Source organism: Vitis riparia, chromosome 14, assembly GCF_004353265.1.
Source record: "Vitis riparia cultivar Riparia Gloire de Montpellier isolate 1030 chromosome 14, EGFV_Vit.rip_1.0, whole genome shotgun sequence".
In the NCBI taxonomy this organism is placed as follows: domain Eukaryota; kingdom Viridiplantae; phylum Streptophyta; class Magnoliopsida; order Vitales; family Vitaceae; genus Vitis; species Vitis riparia.
In genome coordinates this window covers 5987102-6007742 of record NC_048444.1, presented here as the reverse complement: position 1 = coordinate 6007742, position 20641 = coordinate 5987102, and the positions used below count along the sequence as shown (strand labels likewise).

General features: G+C 37.0%; 2 protein-coding genes across 3 annotated transcripts in view; both read right to left on the bottom strand.

Moving 5' to 3' along the window:
• LOC117930280 (polyadenylate-binding protein 7-like) overlaps nucleotides 1-11910 on the bottom strand; it is a 52065-nt gene extending 40155 nt beyond the window's left edge. Inside the window, exon 1 of one of the 2 annotated variants that reach the window (XM_034850842.1) lies at nucleotides 11821-11910. In XM_034850842.1, the coding sequence (XP_034706733.1) occupies nucleotides 11821-11829 (9 nt within the window). In that variant the 5' untranslated portion in view covers nucleotides 11830-11910. The remainder of the gene's footprint in view (nucleotides 1-11820) is intronic. The other variant, XM_034850843.1, reaches the window with a different exon arrangement.
• A 2877-nt stretch (nucleotides 11911-14787) lies between these two features.
• Nucleotides 14788-15686, bottom strand: LOC117930066 (expansin-A23-like). Its single transcript, XM_034850512.1, has 2 exons — nucleotides 15551-15686; nucleotides 14788-15452 (listed from the first exon to the last, which is right to left on the bottom strand). The coding sequence occupies exons 1-2, from the start codon at nucleotides 15684-15686 to the stop codon at nucleotides 14833-14835; spliced, it is 756 nt and encodes a 251-aa protein (XP_034706403.1). The 3' UTR covers nucleotides 14788-14832.
• Between the last annotated feature and the right edge of the window lie 4955 nt (nucleotides 15687-20641).

Genomic DNA, 20641 nt, shown 5'->3' with positions numbered 1-20641 from the left:
CCATTAATGGGACCAAGGTGAAGAGCAAAAGGGATCATACTACAGTAACATTGTAGACAGTAAGGTCATTGCTTAAATGGTGCATGACCATGTCAAGGTCCTCCAGTGGTAGCACTGAAAAGGACTATGACCATGTTAATTGGGCTTTTTTTATGGCTATTTCTGAAATGATGCAATTTGGTCAAAAATGGATTTGATGGATTAGATGGTGCATATCCACAGGAAGATTTTCAATGCTTGTTAATAGAACCCCTTCCAATTTTTTTCAAGGTTCTAGGGGTTTGAGACAAAGGGAACCCCTCTTCCTGTATTTATTTGCATTGGCCACGGAAGTGTTAAGTTTCCTCTTGGAAAGGGCTAAGGATGGTGGTTTTTTGTTGGGTTTTAAGGTGAGGGGAAAATTAGGTAAAAGGATGTTGAGGTGTCCCACCTTTTGTTTGCAAATGATACTCTAGTATTTTATGAGAATTCCCATGATCAAATGGTTCATTTAAGTTGGCTTCTCATATTGTTTAAAGCAACCTCGAGATTAAAAGTAAACTTGGATAAAAGTGATTTGATCCCAATTAAGGGGGTAGTGGATGTAGTGGAGTTAGCGATGGAGATGGGTTGCAAGGTGGGAGAGTTTCCGTCTACTTACTTAGGTTTGCCTTCGGGTGCTCTATTCAGATCAAGCTCAGTTTGGAATTGGATGGAGTAAACATTTCGTAGAAGGCTATCAATATGAAAGAGGCAGTATGTTTCTAAAGAGGAAAGATTCACGTTGATTTAAAATACTTTATCCAGTCTATCTACTAATGTCCTTGGTTGCAATCCCTAGAAAGGTAAGGTTGAGACCAAAGAAGATTTAAAGAGACTTTTTATGAGGAGGTGGGGCATTAGGGAAAAAGCTTCAATTAGTTAAATGGGTTATTGTATGCATGGATAGGATGAAGGTGGGTTTGGGCATTAGAAGTCCCTCATCTCTTAATCAGGCCCTTCTTCGTAACTAGGATTAGAGGTTCATTTCTAACAAGGATGTTTTTTTGGAAACATGTTACAAATGGGAAGTATGGGAAGGAAGAAGGGAGTTGGTGTTCTTATTATGTGAAAGATGAGTATAAGGTTGGTGTTTAGAAAACTATCAGGAAGGGATGGGAATTCTCAATAGTAAGGTTGTATTTCTAGTAGGTAATGGTATGAGGGTGAAGTTCTGGAAATGAGCACTTGTGTCTATCCCTTCCTTCCTTGTATGCTTCATTATTGTCCAAAGGCGGGTAGCAGATGTATGGAATGTGACAATAGGAGAGGGTCAATGGAATCTATGCTTTTCTATACACTTTAATGATTCGGAGTTAGGTATTGTTAAGTCTTTTTTCTCAAGATTGCAAGATAAGTCAGTGAGCAAAGAAATTATCGACAAAATGATTTGGGAGGAGTTGAAAATTGGTGTTTTTCCCTGTCAAATCCCTCTTCTCTATCTTAGAGCTGAGGAAGTCAATTCCCTTCCTTTCAGCCATCATCTAGAATCTAGTTCCCAACTAAAGTGAGTTTTTTTGCTATATATTTTTTTCTATCAAAACAAAGCAATGCATGCCAATTCTTCCACTTACACCTAAATTTTGGACAAAGTATGCATAACACATGCCACTACTCATTCCATAATGTGCACAATGCAAGGTTTATATTGGAAGTCTTAAAATATAAACCCATATCCTTTCATAAAAGATACTATATATTTTTTTTATCTAAAACAAAAATTCATTAATACCAAGCTTGAAATGCATGAGAAGGATGAGAAATCCTTCCCAAAAATACAAACGATGTTATAAATTCAATAAATGAACAAATCAAGTTGTGTAGCCACCAAAATGAATGAATAGTGACAACAATTGAATAGATTGGATACTATTGACATCATAGGATAATCTGGGAAATTTAACGAGTGGAACCAACTAAAAAAGAAACAAGCTTCCACACAATAATATGGTTTATGCTATAGATGACAGCTTATAACTACCATCCTAACCAATTCTTGAACAAAGCAATGCACACAAAACACAAATTAGGTGCAATATAATCTTTACATAAGGGCCAATTTGCAAACAAGGTTTGTGAGCTTAACATACTCCTTGTCTATTAATTCTTTATGATTTGTATAAGTTCAAGACCAATCCTTTTATACAGACAAATTAAGATGACATGAGTTAATAAAGGCGCGTAACAAAAAGGAGACACAACCCCACTACAAAATAACACATGATGCATACAAGTTGCACCAAGGCCAAAAGAAAATAAGAAGCCAAACAACCCCACCCTTGCCTACGTCATCCCCCAACTATCAACAAAACCTAGAAATAATACATTAGTAACCTAAGCAATACAAATCAACTAAGAAAACAATGACTTTAAAAATATATCTTTCACCATCTACATCTTAAATCCAAACCTTCAAACACTCATCTATTTTTCCTATTCAAATATTCTAAAACAAGCACAAAGGGGTCATTTTCTAAACCACCTTTCCTCCTATGCCCCACGGAGCTGCCAAGCTACCCTATCTCTTAGCTTCTGAGGATGAACACCAAAGATCATAGATCCAGCCTCCAATTACCATCACAATGAATTAGAACATGGTCAGCCGATTCTTCTTGTTGCAAACAGTGAGAACACTTATTTACCATGCCACAAACTCTTCTTTTCATTATGTATGGCCATCAAAGATATGCTGAAAAATGCTCCATTGTCTCCATCTGCCGATCAAAAAAACTCCCGTCTAATTGTGGGGTTCCAGCAACCCCTGGCACACCCACCCTTGTCCCAATGGTCTAATACCCATGCTTCTTTATGACCAGCTAAATTGAAGGAAACCAGAAATTGACCCTAAAAAGCACTTTACATACCATATCTGACCAAAGTTTGGTCCACCAGCCATTACCAACAGAAAGTCGGATCTTACTTGAAAGTCTCACCACTCTGTACTGACAGGTTTCCAAAGACACCAGCAAAAGTCTCCCTACCTCCACTAAAGCACCAACCCCCTATCATCTCTCCATACTCCCTCACAAACTTTTGTTCATATAACATACCACTCACAGGTAAATCTCCACAGCCACTTGCATTCATCATCATCCTTATCTTTTTATTCTTCTTTGTAACTTAATATAAATGTACTTTCTTTCATTGTCTTCTATTTATTGCATTCATTATCATCACCATCATCATTTTTTTTTTACTTTTGATACTTCTCAAATAATATAGTCATCTCAAAAAAAACAAAAAAAATTCAAATTGGTATGGATATTTGTGTGAATTTTGAATTTTCATCTTGCATATGTTTTTCAATTATATTTTTTATTTTTATAATTGACAGTAAGCTAATATAGGGATTCAACTAGAAACTATTTTATCATCCTAATTAACACATTCATTTAATATTTTTTTAACCAGTATAAGAAATACTAGTTAAGAGCTGGTTTGTGGTGGATACTAAGTCTTTCAAAATCTTGGTGGAGGTGAGCGAAGGGAAGTTAAGAGGAGTTACTTCGGAGAGAAGTAAAGGTTTTTCTTCATGGATAAGGTTTGGAGAGCTTAGTCTGCAGTGTTTGTTGGAAAGTGTGGAAGTTTGTTCTAGGAAGGATAGTGGTAAGAGGCTCGTGAATGGCTGAGAGAATGGGGGAAGGAAGTATAGGATGGAACGCCGGTCTAATGAGGTGGGTAGGCTCATTTTGTGCTCAATTTGGAATTTGGAAGTGAAGAAGTTTTGTCTAGTGTTCCTGGAGGGTAAGGGGTTTGTAGGAGGATGGGCTACCTTAGCAAAGAGGCTTCGCACCCTTGGCATCGTCACCCGCCCTAAATCAACGCTTGTTCCTGTCTTTGGTGGTGCTGGGAGTGAGAAGAGTTCTCGTGGTGCTTTGGCAAAAACAAATCAATCTTTAGTGGAGGTTGCTAATGAAAAGGTTGGACGTTATGGAGAGGCTATTTGGGTTCAAATTGGGGCAAGGGAAACAATGGTCAGGGAGGAACAGCTTGGGTGGTGTCTAGTTGGGCGGTGGGGAGAGATTTCCTGTTCAGTTTCAAAGGTTGCTTTGTTGAGAAGTTGGGGTGCCTATCATTGGAACTTGAAACGGGGGTTGAATGTTGCTAGGTTAGATTGTGGTCTCTTACTTTCATGTTTGAGAACAAAGCTGAGGCAAAAAGGGACACAAGGGGATTCAACGCTTTAAGGAGAATATTCTGCATATGGAAAGGTGGGGTCCAGAGGTGGGGTGCTTTCGAAAAAATGCACACGCCAAGTAAGTTTGGGTTAGGTTGGTGGTCTCCCTCTGCACTTTTGAAGCAGGGAGGCGTTCAGGAAGATTGGTGATTGTTGTGGACGGTTCATGGCAATGGATAAAGATACAGCCAGTTTTTCTCCACTTCAATGGGTGAGGGTGTTGGTGAAATCAGAGGGAAGAGACTTGCCTAGTTCACTACTAGGTGGTGGGAGGTTCCACCATGGGTGTTGGTTGTGGCTTCGATGAGTAGCAGAAGTAGGGGAGTGAGAAAGCTTAGGGGTGATGATGTTACAGGCGTTGGGAAGAGCATGAGTTGGAGACAACCGATAGTACAATCTGCAGAGGAGATCGTGTTGAGTGAAGGTGGAGAAAGGTGTAGTAAAGCTATGGTGATCTCTAGCATCTCTACTAAAGGCACTGTTGAAAGTCCTTGGAGAAGAAATGGGACAAGGAGTCTAGCTAGAGGACAAAGTGGGACATCAGTCAAAGCTCCCACTATGGCCTTATAGAGAGAGAATGAGCTTAGGCCCATTGTGTTGGGCCTTGAGGCTGTAAAGGAGGTCGAGAGGCTGGAAGCCTCTAACTTATCTTCTTTGGGTCAGGCCAAAGGAGAGAGAGAGGACTGTGGGCTTTGGTCTGTTGAGACTGGGAGACAACCCGTTGGGTCTATAAATAAGGTAATGGGCCGGCCCAAGGGTATCCAGTCTTTAAAAGGGGCTAGATCTTCTAGAGAGCCCCTTATAACGGGGGAGACTTAGACAGAGGAGCATCTTGTCGGGGAAGGGATGTGTCAAGATTTGCAGTCAGGTGAGGCGTCAAAGCCCCGACATCCTTTGCCGACAAATGAAGCCCTACTGGAAAAGGCATCCAGGTACTCAATTGATTCCTTTTAGTCTTCTTCCTTCTTAGGGGGGCGGGATTCTCCTTTTTCTTTTCTCAAAGGGGCCTTGGATGCAATAAATAGCAATGTTGTAGGGTGTGTGGATAATTTTGTTGAAAATAGTAAGCCATTTGTGGACCCGTTGAGGATTATTGTGGTTGATGGGACGATGGTGGGTGGTCCAACTTCTTCAAAGGTAGGAGTAGTTGACAAAGTAGGTGGGACTTTGTCAGCAAGGAGGATGGGGGAAGGACTGTCATCTACGAGAGAAGTGACTCAGTTTGCTGGGCATCCAACTGTTTGGCAAAGTTTAGTTAGGCTCTAGGCATGTCTTCTGAGGGGTTTGAGGGGGAGATTCTGAATTTGATGAAAAAGATGAAAGTAAGAAAAGAGATGAAGGAAAATGCAAGTGCTAGGAGGAAAAAAGTAGGATCTTCTAAGTTTGAGAGGGAATTGAGAAAACTTGAGTGCTTAGTCAATTTTCGTGGAGCAAGAGGGAATTGTGGAGACTATTTCAGGCTTCAAATGAATTTACGAATTCTATCGTGGAATGTTCGAGGGGCAAACGACAAGGAAAAAAGAAAGATTATTAAAGCCTTGATTAAGCCTCAAAGGGTGGACTTAGTGTGTTTGCAAAAAACAAAGATCCAAGAGATGAATGTTAGGATAATGTGCAGCCTCAATGTGGATAGATGTCAAGAATAAGGAGCAATGAATTCAAGGGGTATTGCGGGTGGAGTATTGGTGTTTTGGGATAATCGGGTGCTTCAGTTGATAGGGTTGGAAGTGGGTAATTTCTCGATCTCGTGCAGGTTCAAAAACTATGAGGATAAATTTTGTTGGATTTTCACAGGAGTGCATGGTCTACACTAAGGGGGGAAGGGAAGACTTCTAGGAAGAGCTGGGGGCAATTAAGGGTCTTTGGAGTGACCCTTGGTGTGTGGCTGGTGACTTTAATATGAATAGATTTCTAACTCGAGCATGATAGAGGGGGTAAACTATCAACTACCATGAACAGGTTCTCTAAGGTAATTGAGGACTTAGAGTTGAAAGATTTATCATTGCTTAGGGGGCCTTTTACTTAGAGCGAGGGTCCAAATAATCAAGCCAAGTCGAGGTTGGATTGTTTCATCATGTCCGAGGATTGGGAGTGTCATTTCGGTGTGGTTGTGCAATGTGCTCTCCCTAGACTAGTGTTTGATTATGCTCCTATTATTCTAGATAGGGGAGGGGTGAAGAAAGGAACAACTCCTTTTAGATTCAAGATTATGTGGTTGAAAGAAAAGGGCTTCAAGGACTTGTTGAAAAGCTGGTGGGAGGGGTACAGGTTTAGCTGGTCTACAAGCTTCATTTTGGTAGCAAGTTGAAAGCTTTGAAGTCGAACCTGAAAAACAAGAATAGAGATGTGTTTGGAAAAATTCAGTTCAAAAAGGCAATGGCTATGGAACAGATGGCCTTCTGTGATTCTAAGAATAGGTCCGGTATTCTATCTTTGGAGGAGTGGAATGCCAAAAATGAAGCTAAAGAGGAGTTTAAAAAATGGGTTTTGATGGAAGAAATTTCTTAGAGACAAAAATCAAGGGAAGTGCGGCTAAAGGAAGGGGACAGAAATACCAAGTTTTTTCATAAGATGGCCGACGCACACAAGAAAAGGAATTCGCTAGCCAAAATCAAGATAAATGGGTCTTGGCTCACAGAGAAGGCTGATATCAAGGAAATGGTGGTCCAAGCCTTCCAATTGCTACTTTCTGACTCGAGAGATTAGAGGCCCAGTATAGATGGGTTGTTGTTTGAGAGCTTAAGGGTGTAGGAGGCAGCAAAGCTAGAGGAGCCTTTTTAAGAGGAGGCGGTGTTTGGGACTTTTTTTTTTTTTTTTGATAAGTAAAGAAAAATAATTGTATTAAAAAATTATGCTAAAATAGCGGCCCGTGAAATACAAGAGAGATACACTCACCCTCTTAAAGCTGAAACAAAAAACTGTCCAAAAGGATATACAAGAGACAACCTCTCCCTCAAAAGGAACCCACCCGATCAATGAAATTTATTAACGTCGAAGGACCATCTTTTACAAACAACTTAGTCTCTTACCATAATAATTACACAAAAGAACCTTTTAGCCTTTGGATGGACAACACATCATCTTCAAAGGTGATTTTGTTCCTTACCTTCCAAATTGTCCAAAAAATGGACAAGGAGCAGACTTTCCAAACTTTCTTGCGCTTCTTACCCACAAAAGACCGATTCCAACTAGAGAGGGTTTCCTTAATCGAAGAAGGAAACTCCAAAAAGAGAAAAAAACATCTCCCACAAAGCCCTTGTCTTTACACAATGGAGAAGTAAGTGATCTAGGGATTCCTCATTTGTATGATAAAGATAACACCTATTTGCTAAAGCCCAACCCCTCTTCTAGATTTGGTCTAAAGTTAAAGCTTTTCCCCACGGGGCTCTATTGGGTCGCGGCAGTGATAAAGCACCAAGACCGGATAACTTCCCAATGGCTTTTTGGCAGTTTTCGTGGGATTTTGTGAAGAATGAAGTTATGAGCTTCTTTAGAAAGTTCCACGAGCACAGAAGTTTTGTGAAAAGCTTGAATGCAACCTTTTTGGATTAATTCCAAAAAAAAGTGGGGCAAAGGATTTGAGGGATTTTAGACTAATCAGTTTAGTGGGCAGATTGTAAAGTGGTTAGCCAAGGTGTTAGCCAATAGGCTCAAAAAGGTGGTTGAAAAAGTGATCTCATAGGCTCAAAATGCTTTTGTGGAGAGAAGAAAAAAATTTTATGCTTCACCTATTGCCAATAAGGCCATTGATTCCATTCTGAAAAAGTAATCATTGTGGCATTCTTTGCAAGCTTGACATAGAGAAAGCTTATAATCATGTGGATTGGGCTTTTTTGCTATTGGTTTTGCATAAGATTGTATTTGGTGAAAGGTGGATTAGGTGGATGAAAAGGTGCGTCTCCACAACAAGCTTCTCTGTTTTGGTTAATGGTACCCCAATTGATTTCTTTCAAAGCTCTAGAAGCTTAAGACGGGAGGATCCCCTCTCACCCTACTTATTCGTTGTGGCTATGGAGGTGCATGGTTGTTTAATAAAAAAGACAATCACTGAGGGTTTCTTAAAGGGCTGCTAAATGAGGGGCAAGGGTAGAGAAGGGGTTAATATTTCCCATTTGTTGTTTACAGATGACACCCTAGTTTTTTGTGAAGCCTGTGAGGAGCATATGACTTATCTAAGTCAATTGCTTATGTGGTTTGAGGCCCTATCGGGTTTGAAAATAAATTTGGATAAGAGTGAGTTAATTTCAACGAGAAAGGTGAACAATATTGAGAATTTGGCTTTTGAGCTTGGTTGTAAGATGGGTGGGCTCCCTTCCTCTTATTTGGACCTTCGTTGGGTGCCCCATTTAAGTTTATTGGGGTTTGGGATGGTGTGGAAGAGAGGTTTCAAAAAAGATTGTTCATGTGGAAGAGACAATACATCTCTAAATGAGGGAGAATTACATTTATTTAAAGCAGCTTGTCTAGTTTGCCATTTATTTTATGTCCTTATTATTTTTTTTTATCAATAAATATAAGATTGTATTGCAAAGAGGCGCTAAAATAGCGACCCACAAAATAACAGAATAAGGGAACTCACCCCCTTACAAAAGGGCCCATACAACAAGGAAAAAAACAAAAAACCTTCTCCCTTATCGCAAACACACCCAATCTATAAAATCTATTAAGGTCGAAGGACCATCTTTTATCCACAAATTGGTTTCCGACCACAGTAAATACACAAAAAAAACTTTCAGCCTTTGAATGGACAACACGCAATCCTCAAAAGCAATTGAATTTCTAGTCTTCCATATGACCCAAAACAAACATAACGGTCCCAATTGCCATGCCACCTTCCTCTTCTTACTCACAAAAGAGCCCCTCCATCCTAAAAGGGTTTCCTTCACCGAAAGAGGAAAAACCCAAGAAACTCCAAAAAAAAGAAAGGAGCAACATCCACACTTCCCTTGTTTTTTCACAATGAATGAGGAGGTGGTCAATTGACTCCTCACACGTATGGCATAAAAAACATCTATTTGCCAAAACCCAACCTCTCTTTTGCAAACGATCCAAGGTTAGAACTCTCCCCCATGAAGCCTCCCATGCAAAGAAGCTTAATTTGGGCTGCACACAAGAGTTCCATCCCAAGGTCTATTTTATGTCCTTATTATGCATCCCAAGGTCTATTAGATTGAGATTAGAGTAGATCCAAAGGGACATTCTTTGGGGTGGGGGAGTTCTTGAGTGGAAACTACATCTAATGTGATGGGATACAGTTTGCCTTTACAAGAGGAAAGGGGGCTTGGGTGTGAAGCATCTTTCCACTCTTAATAAGGCTCTTCTGAGAAAGTGGAATTGGCGTTTTGCTATTGAAAATGGGGCCCTCTGGAATCATGTTATCAATGGGAAGTATGGGGAAGAAGAAAGGGAGTGATGTTCTAGGGAGATAAGGGAGGGATTTAGTGTTGGTGTTTGGAAAACCATAAGGAAGAAGTGGGGTATTGTGAGTAGTAGGATCCCTTTCTTGGTGGGTAACAGGCGGAGGGTCAAGTTCTGGAAGGATAAGTGGTGTGGGAATGTTTCTTTGTGTAGCTCTTTTTCATCCTTATTTGCCTTAACAAGTTCTAAGGATGTGTGAATCGAGGACGTGTGAGATTCTTTTGTCCCTAGGAAGGGGGGTTGGAGCCCTTATTTCTCTATACCCCTCAATAATTGGGAAGCGGGAAGTGTGGAGAGGTTTCTTTCATGCTTGGATGGGTTGAGGGTGCATAGGGATGAGGAAGATAGGGCGCTTTGGACAAAGACAAAGAATGGGAAGTTCACTGTGAAGTCGCTCTATACTGCTTTGGAGTCGGGGAAATCGATCTCTTTTCCTTGGAGCAACATATGGAAGACGTGGGCACAACCTAGAGTCGGTTTCGTTGCTTGGGAGGCAACTTGGAGAAAAGTCTTTACTTTGGATCAAGTCCAGAAAATGGGGAGGTCATTGGCGAATCGATGTTTTTTGTGTCATTTTCAGGAAGAATCCATAGACCATCTCCTTGTCCGTTGTGTAAAGACAAGAGTCTTGTGGGAGTTGCTTTTTGTCCTTCTTAGGGTGTCTTGGAAGCGACCATCATCAACTAGAGATACTTTGTTAGGGTGGCATGGTTCGTTTGTGGACAAGAAGCACAGAAAGGTGTGGAGAGTGGGTCCATTATGTTTATTTTGGATGATTTGGAAGGCAAGAAATAGAATCGCCTTTGACAGGAAAGAGCCTTTAATCCAAAGTCTAAAAAGTTCTTTTGTTTGTTTTCTTTGGTCAAAAGTAAAGGGGTGTATAGATGATGTTCCTTTAACTCTTTTTAGTTTTAGAAATTGGTTGGGCTCTAGGTGAGGATGGGTTAGCCTAATTCATTCTTATTTTGTAACTTTGGCTTATCGTGGTGTTTGTTGGTGGTAGGTGTATACATTTTGTATACCATAGATTGCTCTTTTAGCAGTCCTTATTAATATATCTTTCTTTTCATCTATCAAAAAAAAAAAAAACCTAACTTTTATTTTGAATGAATTAAGAACTTCATGTGGGTTGCTTCTCTTTTATTTTTCTTAAACTAACCTTTTAATTTTTACAATTTGTTGTAACTGATTTATTTGTTTTTTATAATTGATTTTATTTAAACACGAAACAAGTTAAAAAGATTCAACTTCTTCTTATACCAAAAATGAGAAAGAAATTGTAATCCAATTCCTTTGATTTCAAATTCCATTAATTGAATTCTTCTCCTTCAGGATTTGGTTCCAAACACAGCATTAGGGAGATTCACCAGTGTGGAAAGAACCCACTAGAGTTTGAGATCTAGTCCATTACCCAAAGTTCCAGAACCCCATATCTCCACACCCTAACAATACCAAACTTAATGTCTTCCTATTCAAGAACCATATCTCATTTTAATAGCCATCATTAGCTAATGTTCACACATCCCTTGCATATCTTTCATACCCTCTTTGAAGCCATCAATCAACCTGCCTCATGTTCCCTTAAGCCCACCCTCTTTATTCTTCTTAGAACACCCTACATCCTACCCGACCAAATGTATCTTCCTACTGGACTCCCCACTACACACAGAAACTCTCTGTGGATTATTTCCAATCTAAGTTGCGATGGATGTAACCTCGTATCCTGCTATAAAATAAATTACCTACCCTCTAAACGACCAATCACCCACGAGCATTCCTTACTAGTTTTGATATCAATTAGCAAGTTCCATACCAAAATTCTGAAAACGAAAGTAAAATCAAGAACATCACTCTACACAAACAATAGGGCTCGTTCAATCATCAGATAAAGAAATTATTAGCCTTCTAAATTCAATTAATCAAAACCTTGATTTGAAATTTGACAAGAAACTGCAAACTTGTGGCAATTACACAACGTAATAAAAGAAAAGAGGGAAAAAAAGGCTTTTCGAATTAAATTTTTTTCGCAGGCTGAAATAACATGAAAAATTGAACCAAACTAAGTACAACAATTCGGTTTGATAGAGTGAAGCTACATTTTCTAGAACCAAAAAGAATAAGGAACATATGAATTATAATTTCCTCTTGTCTTTCGTATTTTTCCGTTTCCATGGAAAATCAAACAGATGAAAAGGGCGATCAATTACCTGCGCCATTGAGACGGAGAAACTGGAGCTGATCGTAAAGGAAAAAAAATCAAAACCCTAATAAAAATGTTTCGCGGACCAGCCAGTGGAGTATGTGTTAGGCAGTGACCATGACACGGGTAAAATTGGAAGCATCCATTTCGATCGAAGTGACTGAAATGCCCTCGTGGGCTTCAGTCGAATTAAACGCTGCGTTGCAGCTTCAAACGACGCCGTTTTACATTTATTTTGGCAATGTTAGATAAGTTACTACAAACTCAAGTAAATTGAAAAAAATTAAATAAAATTATATTTTTAGCGAATCTCTAAAGTTCCAAAAAATATTTTTTATTTTAATAAAATATAAATTATATATTTATGACATTCTCCGTTTGACTATCGATCCAACTATCAAACTGTGAATCAATAATTTTTTTGATTTAATGATCAATCCGATTTTTAAAACATTAGTTATTGTTATAAAAAAAAAACTTGAATAATTTCTCATGATGGTCTTTAGGTAATATAGCAAAACAATGGTATAAAAAATTAAAATTTTCTTTAGAATCCAATAAAAAGGAATAATGACTAGTTGTTGGAGTTCATTTCCAATACAAAAAGCTTATAATTTATTTGTGACAAATTTAGAGTGCATTTGATAGTTATTATTAGAAGTATTTTTAACCTTTATAATGCTTGAAAGATAAAAAATTTAAGTATTTAAAAAAGTAAAAACACTTCATAAAATCAGTAATAAACATACTCTTAATTGAATATGACTCATTTTTATAAGGTGTAATTCATGCATTTAATAAGATAAAAATGTGCCTTCTGATGTTTTTGGTATTATGATTATGATCAAATAAAAAAAATAATTGATTTTGATAATCATTATAATAATTATTATTAGCGATGATTTGACCTATCGTCTTTGCTTCCACAAATAACATCATATTATACAATAGAAAATATTATTAAAAACAATAATAGATTCAACTACTAAGTCTCAAAGCGCAGCACTTTATTCCATTATCTGTATCACCATCTAAACCATAAGTCCTTTTACTACATCGAGTAATGAAAATGTTTTCTCCAAAAATGTTTTTTTTTTAAATTACCTATAAAATATTTCTCTAAAAAATACTACAAGAGATCTTTCAAATTTTCAAATAATTTTTCAATATTTTAAAAGCATTTAATAAATTTTATCAAATATTATTTATAAAAAAAAAACTTTTTTTTACGTTAAAAGCGTTTCCAAAATCACGCTCAAAGAAACTCTCATTTTTCACTAACAAAATTTTTTAAGTTAAAAGTGTTTTTTAAAAACATGGCTAAACGAATTCCTATTAATTCATACCTAATAAGAGCAATTATAATGTCAATGAAGAATGAAGCAGTGTCTTTAACAATATTAATTGTAGCATTTTTCTTGTCATTGTCATTAATACTGAATTAGAGATAACCAGTTTTATAATTTTGTCTTTTCTAACATTAATGGATGAGTGGATAGTTTGTATTTGTTTAATTTGCTATTTGTCATTCATAAGTTGGATAAATCTAGTAAGAACTTGAAATAGAATGATATGGTTGTACACGGCAAAATCTTGGTGGGAATTAGTCATGGTGTAAAAAATACATGATATTAAAAACCTAAAATAAAATATTGAAAAAAATATATTCTCCTAATAATAAAATTTCAAAATAAGTAAACTAAATTTCGGGAAAATGGGTCTTGACTCACTAATTTTTTGTTTTTTATTTAAAAAGAGAAGAAATTATAACTTTTATAAATTAATTTTATTTTCATTCATTTAAAAGTATTTTAAAATACACACATTTCTTCATGAGTAAAACAATTATTTATTGAAAATTTTTTTACTTAATAATATTAAATAAAGTTGTTAAAAAAATTAATTTATCATTTTAATTTGACAAAAGTATCTTACAAATAAATATATTATAAATTTTTATTATATAATATGTGACATAAATCATTGTGATCTTCAAGTGATAAATAAAATATTTTCAATTCCTTAATTAATAATAAATTTATATCATGTATTATATAAATCCACTCATTTTCTTATCTTTTTTTATAAATAAAATTGAATAAAAAAAATTTATCAATTGACAATAATAATAAAATAAGAAATTTTAAAAATACAATTAAAACTATAATACTTAAAAAATAAATACAATTAAGACCAAAAAAAACTTAAAATTTTAAAAAATAAATATTGACTCCTATTATATTTCAACTTTTTCTCGATATTTATAATTTCTACTAATATGTTTTAGCGAAATGAAAGTTAATATTTTATTTTTATATTTTTAATTTTAAGGTTTTTTTTATAATAACTGTAATTTTAATTTTATTTTATTAATATCAAATCCGTTCTCACAATAAAATATAAAAAAAGAATTGTCAATTGATATTATTAACTTGATAAGTAAAATAGTCATTCCAATAAATAATTATCCAACGTATAAAAAATTGCATATATTTTAAAATATATGAAAATAAAATTGATTTATAAAATTTGGAATTTTTTTCTATATGTTTTAAATTATGGAGTAAAAACCCACTTTTCCCTTCCCTTAATCCAAAAAACCAATTTTGGGAAGCCAAATTAAATAACCCATTTTGTTTCCAATACAAAATAGAGAAGAAAAGGAAACATAATATCATTTTGTAGAAGGGCCAAAAAGTTGAAGAATATTTATTGAAAATCCATTCAGTGGATTATTTGACTTTCTTTAAGCGTTAAGAAAATAGAATAGAGGAGTTCTTATTTTTTACTATTTTTATTTTGAAAAGTCAATATATATATATATATATATATATTATTTAAGAAAAAAAAAAAAACAAGAGGCAACTAGGCAAAAAGAAGTGGTAGCAGCTGCTGAGAAAGCCATCTTCAAAGCAATCTGATCGTCAACCTATCCACAGACATAGATGATAGACCTTTATTCAACCTGTGGCCTATGGTGCAGCGAAGAAAGGGATGACCCAAAGACGTAAGAAGACTGCTAAAAGTTTGATTTCCCTTCAAATGTCTGACCAAATTTCCAATCAGCTGGTGCAACATTATCGGACTGAACCATCTTCTGATCCCTTGTGGTCACTTGGAACGACAAGCTTTGCCCCACCAGCACCACCCCGACCTCCCAATTCTGTCCCCAGTTGCGCGACATTTGAAGCCACTGGGTGTTGGAGCCCTTAATCTTGACATTGGAAACATCCCCCACACCCCCAACATTGAACACCAACACAAGTACCCAATACCGATTCCCCTTGATCTTAAACTTGATCCCTCCTCTCTTATGGCACCTAACTCGACAGTACTGCACAGGAATGATCCCGGCCTTGTATTTGGCAATCCTTACGAACATGGGCATGGACAAGTCGAAGTGTTGCAGAGGAGGGTTGCACCAGTTTCCCGTAGGCTTGCTGTAATTAGGAGGGCAGAAGTTGGTTGCAGTTACTGTAATGGTGCCAGCGTCGGGTATACACCATTGTGGGTCGTTCACACACTTGATCTCAAAGCATGCTCCGCAGCTAAGGCCATTGTCGAAGAGCGCTGTGCTCAGGGCCGTGGTCTCCAGTCCGTATCCTTGTTTGAAGAGATCACCATATCCACAAGCACCTTCTGCAACACCCAATCACAAATCGATTAATATCCATCTTTCATATGCATAATTAGGAGAGAAGCAGCTAGGTTTTCATTAATGCAGAAGACAAGCATACGCATCGTCTCGTTGCCCTGCATGTCACCGTAAAACGTTGCATGGGCATCATACCATCCCGTCTGACTGCTGGCTAAGCCTAAGAGCAAGAGAGCCGTGAACATTGCCCCACCAAGCAAAAAATGAGAGCCGGCCATGGGTGTGTTGGGGAGAAAGATTATACATGTGGGCAAACTCGAGAAATTTGGAATTTATAGAAATGCATGGATTTAGAAGTTGGGTAGAAGAAGGATGAGAATGGTTTTACAAATGTTGATGTAAAACCAACCTGTCATATATGGCATTGAAATAACTTAATCTAGTAAGAAGTTTGAAGGATGGTTAGTTTCATCCTTACACTGCTTAATGATAATGGAGTTTTGTTTGGCTTTTTGCCCAAGACATTAAGTGAAGTGGACAAAATAAGAGAAGAAGTTGTAGCATTGGCTTAATTAATAGTAAAAGGATGTAATGTTGGCTTAATCAATGGTGAAGGGAATGACCCAAAATATAATCTTCTTTGTGTCCACTCTTTATTACTTACTGATCATATACGTAACAACTCAAAATAGATATGAAATGGTAAGGGAAGTTGAGAAATCTTCCTTGTATATATATAAGAATTAGTGATTTATGAATATGAAATAATACCGCCTTTGCAAGATTAAAATTTTGGTGGGTCAAATTATTATGCACTTTTTAAGTTTACATGGATTTTAAAAAATGTCATGGGTTAATATTTGAAAATATTAAAAAATTAGGTATTATAGAAAATATTGAATCAAATTAAGAGTTTATTTGATAGTGATTTTAGAAAGCGTTTTTAGTTTAAAAATATTTTTGAAAAAAAATTAGGAGTTTGATAAATTTTAAAATTTTGAAAAATTATTTATAATATTAGAAAATCACTTATAGTGTTTTTTGGAAAAAATACTTTAAATATTATAAATGTTAGAAACATTTTCTAAAGTCAATACCAAATAGACTCTTAAAACCTGTTTGGTAGTGATTTTAGAAAACACTTCTAACCTTCTAACACTTCAAAGTTTTTATCATACAAATGTTAAAAAGTTTAGAAACGTTTTTAAAATTAGTATCAAACACACACCTAATGCGTGAAGCAGTATTTTTATTTAAAGTGTTTTAAATGAAAGTATTTTCTTTGAAAGTGTTTTTAGGAGAATCACTTACCAAAGGTTCTTTCAAAAAACACTACAAGTGATTTTTCAACACTAAGTAAATTTTTAAATCTTTAAAAATGTTTTATAAAATTCTTCAAGCGCACTTGTTAGGCTAAAAATGCTTCATAAAATTACTGTCAAATAGGCTTTGGTGATTCTCTTAATAGAGAAAACGCTTCTACTAAAAACGATTTGAGTATAAGCAATATCTTTGAATCAATACATCTTCAAATCATTCATTTGAAAAAATGGAAAATCTTCTTACTAGATGATCATGGTACTTCCCAAAGATCCAAATTTTTTATCAATAGGTGAAGAATTTGAAGACTAACTATGGAGGAACATAGACTCAATTCATTCTATGATACTCTTATTACAATGAAAGAAAACATAAATAAATAGCCTACAGATATGAGACAATTCCGGACTGGTATACTATCACCGGACGGAATTTCCCTTACATGGAAAGAGAATAAACTCTTACATGGAAAGTGAATAAACTATTACATGGAAAGAGAATAAACTCTTACATGGAAAGTGAATAAACTATTACATGGAAAGAGAATAAACTCTTACATGGAAAGTGAATAAACTACCTTGCTAGAATTACTCCTAAATCAATTATAATAAAGGCAGTATATTTCACTAATTTAGGGAAGTAAACAGAGGATGCTAAATATGGGGAGGAACGCACAGGATGGAAGGCGACGTGGGCTTGATTTCCAACACTCCCCCTCAAGCCGCGTTGTAGATGTTGATCATTCCAAGTTTTCCTGTCAGATCTTCGAAGTTAACTCGAGCAAGAGCTTTTGTGAGAATGTCAGCCGTTTGACAGTTTGTCGGAGTGTAGCTGACTTTGAAAACTCCTTCTTCAATCTTTTCCTTGATAAAGTGTCGATCTATCTCCACGTGTTTAGTTCGATCATGATGAACCGGATTCTTAGCGATACTGATGGCAGCTTGATTGTCGCAGTATAACATCATGGGATGCTTCAATGGAACCCGTAATTCTTCTAACAGCCTGTTCAACCAGATTCCCTCGCAGATACCTTGTGCCATAGCACGAAATTCTGCCTCAGCACTGCTACGAGCTACCACTGACTGTTTCTTGCTTCGCCATGTAACCAAGTTCCCCCAAACAAATGAACAATAGCCTGAAGTTGATCTCCGATCAGTCACTGAACCTGCCCAATCTGCATCTGAAAAAATCTCAATCTCTTTCTTTGTTGTTCTTTGAAAGAAGAGACCCTTTCCTGGTGTCATCTTGAGGTACCTCAATATTCTGATCACAGCAGTCATGTGTTTTTCGGTTGGATTATTCATGAATTGACTTACCACACTAACGGAGAAGCCGATGTCTGGCCTTGTATGAGAAAGATAGATGAGTTTCCCCACAAGACGTTGATATCTTCCTTTATCAACTGGCGTACTTCCATCACTTTCTTCCAGTTTGACAGTTGTATCCATAGGTGTTTCTGCCGGCTTGCATCCTAGCATTCCTGTTTCATTCAATAAGTCCAGAACGTATTTGCGTTGTGAGACTGCTATACCTTTCTTTGACCTAGCAATCTCCATTCCGAGAAAGTACTTGAGGTTTCCAAGATCCTTGATCTCAAATTCCTTTGTCAGTAATTTTTTAAGTAAGTCAATTTTCTCTTCATGATCACCTGTCAAAATTATGTCGTCCACATATACAATGATAATTGCCAGCTTCCCTTCTGGGAAGTGTTTCACAAATAATGTGTGATCAGATTGACATTGAACGAATCCGTACCCTTTCACTACCTTAGTGAACCGTTCAAACCAGGCCCTGGGAGATTGTTTGAGACCATACAAGGATTTTCGGAGTCTGCAAACCTTGTTGAAGTTTGATGTCGTCTCAAGTCCAGCAGGAATGTCCATGTAAACTTCTTCCTCTAAGTCACCATTGAGGAAGGCATTCTTCACATCAAGTTGGTGAAGTGACCAATCGAGATTAACTGCCAAGGATAAAAGTACACGAACAGTATTGAGCTTGGCAACTGGAGCAAAAGTTTCTTGATAGTCAATGCCATAGGATTGGGTGAATCCTTTGGCAACCAACCGAGCCTTATACCTGTCCACATTACCATCTGCCTTGTACTTTACTGTGAAAATCCACTTACACCCAACTGGTTTCTTACCTCTTGGGAGGTCAGTAATTTCCCACGTACCATTCTTTTCCAGCGCCCGAACTTCCTCATCGACTGCCGCCTTCCACTTAGGATACTTGAAAGCTTCCTGAATATTCCGAGGAACTTGTATCTCTGTGATGCTAGAAGTGAATGCACGAAACGTAGGTGATAGCTTATCATAAGAAATAAAATTTCCAATGGGATGCTGAGTGCATGATCGAATTCCTTTCCTCCAAGCTATGGGCATATTAAGAATATCATTTTCTAACTCGGAATCAACAGTACCATCAGGAGCGTTGTTACCTGGAAGTTTGCTTGGATTAGGACCCGGTTCAGCCTCATGGGTTTGTTGAGAAAGTGCTCCTTCCTCCGTTTCCTCTTGGATGTGCTCCTTATCCCACAAGTCAACAATGGACTCGGGCTGATTAAATGACTCTGGAGGAATGTGATTTTCAGTGATGATGGGTGGCTCACTGAATGACTCAAGATCCCAAAATTGATATTCCTGAGTTGAATTCTCCCCCTGAATATCGTTTTTGGGATAGTAAGGCTGGGTTTCAAAAAATGTGACATCCATTGAATTGTAGAATTTTCTTGTGACCGGAGAGTAACACTTATACCCTTTTTGATTTGAAGAATACCCAAGAAAGATGCACTTGAGTGACCTAGGATCAAGTTTACTTCGATGTTGTTGATTGATATGAACAAAAACAGAGCACCCGAAAATTTTGGGTGGGACGGTGGAGATGAGACGAGTAGTCGGAAAGGATTTTAGGAGTGTTTGACAAGGTGTTTGGAATTTTAGTACCCTAGACGGCATCCTATTGATGAGGTAGGCTGCCGTAAGGACAGCTTGCCCCCAGAATAATTTTGGAACATTCATGGAGAACATTAGTGATCTAGCCACCTCTAACAAATGCCTATTTTTCCTTTCAGCGATTCCGTTTTGTTGTGGGGTATCAACACATGAACTTAAGTGAACTATCCCTTCTTGTGCTAGAAATTCTCCTAGAATGGAGTTGAAATAATCCCTAGCATTATCAGACTTTAGAATTTGTATTTTTGACTGGAATTGGGTCTGAATCATATTTTTAAAATTTTTGAAAATTTGACTCGTTTCAGATTTTTCTTTCATGAGGAATACCCAAGTTAATCTAGTGTGATCATCTATGAATGAGACAAACCACCTAGTACCAGTTACATCTTTTATTCTTGACGGACCCCAGATATCGCTATGAATCATTGAGAATGGACTAGACTCTTTATAGGGTTGAATGGGAAAATGAGACCGGACTTGCTTTGATAATTGACAGATTTCGCACTCAAAGGATTTTGGATTTTTATGAAATAATGAAGGAAATAAATGCTTGAGATACATAACATTTGGATGACCTAAGCGATAGTGCCACAACATAATTGCACTATCGTTATTTTGACATGAAACCGAAAAAGAATTACTACCAACTGCCATTTGAGGTTGTTCTTGTGGATCATGGAGCTCCTTAAGGATGTAGAGTCCAGAGCATTCCTCAGCATTGCCAATCGTCTTCCCCGAATCCAAATCCTGAAATTCACAGTGAGTGGAGGAAAAATTAGTAATACACCTCTTTTCCTTAGTGAGTTTACTAATTGACAATAGATTACAGTCCAAGTTAGGAACAAGGAGAACAGAGTTGAGAGTAAGATCCCTTGATAGCACAACTGAACCTGTTCCGGCAACCTTTGATAGTGAACCATCTGCTATTCGGACTGTTAAATTATTTGGACATGAGCTATATG

Bases quoted from the DNA above. Each gene is read 5' to 3' on its own strand.
- LOC117930066 (XM_034850512.1), bottom strand. From the start codon at position 15,686: ATGGCCGGCTCTCATTTTTTGCTTGGTGGGGCAATGTTCACGGCTCTC. The intron at 15,453-15,550 runs GTATGCTTGTCT...TGGGTGTTGCAG, and splicing joins GCAGGGCAACGAGACGATGC to AAGGTGCTTGTGGATATGGT.